The following is a 2430-nucleotide window of genomic DNA, read 5'->3' on the forward strand; positions in this document are numbered from 1 at the left end:
CTGATCAGCCCTATAAATAGCGAATTCGAGATTCAGTTTTCGTCGTTCAAAATCTCAATCTCTCTCTAAATTTCTTTATAGTAGAAGTAATACCCGGGCATTATACCCACTAAAATAGCGAAGCTCTGCCTCGATGTAAGTATCATAACCCCTGGTTACGTATAAGATACACTGCCCGATTGATCTAGTGCTCCGTAACGCATGTCAAGGCTCTGCCTGACTCAATCGTTGGAGTTCTGTCTCAGAGAGGGTATAAATAATGTAAATTGGGTTATTATACTAACACGTGTGCATCGTTTTAATTATTAGATTATAACCAGGAAATCACAAGGAAATACCTAAACTAGCAATGTGAGTAATCTCCTTTTTGTGAAACCTTTTTGTGAACTATTTTTACAAAATCTCAAATCTTTTAAATTATATTTCACAGTGATTGAGTATTTGTAATTCTACAATTATCGTTGGTATGTTGGGGTTTTGTATACAAAATATGTTACTACACTGTGAGTAGTAACATTACCATCAGTCAGGACTGACAGTACCGTGGGTGGTAATTAAAGTAGATATAAACAAATGAAATTGTTGGATTGCCCTCAATGCGGTAAAATGATAAAAACCTGTTTTGATTAAACTGAGATTCACTCGCCAGTATTTCTTGCTGATAAAATGTTTTTAAACGCGTTCCAAGTAACAAAATGTGAAAGCCAAATAGAAGCCAGTTGGAGAGCACTGAAGGCTTGGAAAAGTGGCTATAAAAGTTACCTAAATGAAGAAGATGTTTTAATTTAATAAATTAGGGTTTATCCCTATAAACATGTTTGTAATGGAAACTTGGGAATTTCCCATGTATTTATTATTATAAAAATGTGGTGTTTTACTCTGATAAACTATTTCCTAACTACGGTCCTGATGTAAATTCCGCTGCCAAATAAAGTAAATAAACACCGATACCACTGATACTGGTTCACGGCCGCCCGTTCCCAGAGTTAGGGGCCGGGGGTTGCGACAGAGAGTGGTATCAGAGCTACAACCACTGATTTCCGCCACATAAGTGTTCTGCTAACACCAAGATTTTATCCATTTTGTTAGGAAATAATCTACGTGATTACGTGCATATATTATATTATTGTTTTGTGTTATTTGACAATTTGTTAGTTTACAATATGAGTGATCAAGGTCGTCAGATGCTTATCGTCAATTGTCTAGTTCTCCTATAGATGAAGGAACTTCTTCCCAGCCTACCCCTTCGGGGTATTCAGCTGACACAGAAGAGGGGATTTTCATATTTAAGGCACAATCCGAAGAACCATTCCCTACCAAAAAGAGAGGATGGTTCAGTCGGAGAGCACACGAGCGTAGGAAGAGAATGAGGAAGTTGCAGCAGCAACGGGCCTTAGCAGCAGTAATAGGCGATTAGTTAACTTTCACATATTAGCTACCACAGCCTTAGACCCAAACTTAGAACAAATCATTGCACCACAGCCGCTACCACTGTTTCCAACTCAACCCATGAAAATAGAACCTAACCCAGGAGACCAGCTTCCCACACCCACCTTCGACCCAAACGAAATCCCTAGAGTTCCAGCACCCAATCCCTTAGCCTACGATCCATGGAATGACGACCACAGGGATTATAGAGAACTCTACCCACAAGAGGAACCCATACCAAACCCAGTAGCACCATACCCTAACCTTGACCCTCTAGATCCATATTGGGATAACGACCAATATATTCAGGAAATCCTAGAGAACCCATACCCATATGAAGAACCGATGCCTCAGTACCCTGACCCGATACCAGCACCACCACCACCTATGAGTACCGAAAACGTGCAGGAACTCCGCACTTTTGGTGAGGAGTTATTAGATGAAAGTGAAAGAATAAGGCAAATAGGGGAGAGGCTCGTTTGGAAATACGACGAGCGTAACATGCAATACTGGATGAACCCCTATCAATAATATATATATATATATGTGTGTGTGTGTGTGTGTGTGTGTGTAGGTTGAAAAAAATATAATATCAATTAAAATAGATAATCCAATACCTACTGATGCATACTAGTATTGTATTTTAAATTTCAGTTGCCACTTGTAATAGATATAGATATCTATAAAATAGAGTAAATGTTGCAATGCACGACGGTTTTGATCAATGTGTTGTTTGTGCAATTATTGGTATTCAATCTTGTTTTGTGATATTAATACTCGGTAAATGTTTATAATCCAGATGGACAACGAAGTGAATCAAGAAAACCCAAATAACGATAATAACGGAAACCAATTAGATAACAGTGCCATCCAACACATAGTGGCACAAGGGATTATAGACGTTATGCCATATATTATCAAAACAGTTAAGGAAGCAGAAAATAATAAAAGTAATAGTGGAAGTAAACGACCACCTACTGAACCCAGTCACAACGTAAACAA

At 38.4% G+C, this 2430-nt stretch overlaps 1 protein-coding gene across 1 annotated transcript; it reads left to right on the top strand.

Annotated features, from left to right (window-relative positions):
- Nucleotides 1-1509: 1509 nt before the first annotated feature.
- On the top strand, nucleotides 1510-1959 carry LOC110876807. Its single transcript, XM_022124968.1, has one exon. It carries the CDS (start codon nucleotides 1510-1512, stop codon nucleotides 1957-1959), a length of 450 nt encoding a protein of 149 aa, XP_021980660.1.
- Nucleotides 1960-2430: the final 471 nt, after the last annotated feature.

This window comes from Helianthus annuus, chromosome 9 (assembly GCF_002127325.2).
Source record: "Helianthus annuus cultivar XRQ/B chromosome 9, HanXRQr2.0-SUNRISE, whole genome shotgun sequence".
Lineage (NCBI taxonomy): Eukaryota > Viridiplantae > Streptophyta > Magnoliopsida > Asterales > Asteraceae > Helianthus > Helianthus annuus.

Bases quoted from the DNA above. Each gene is read 5' to 3' on its own strand.
- LOC110876807 (XM_022124968.1), top strand. From the start codon at position 1,510: ATGAAAATAGAACCTAACCCAGGAGACCAGCTTCCCACACCCACCTTC.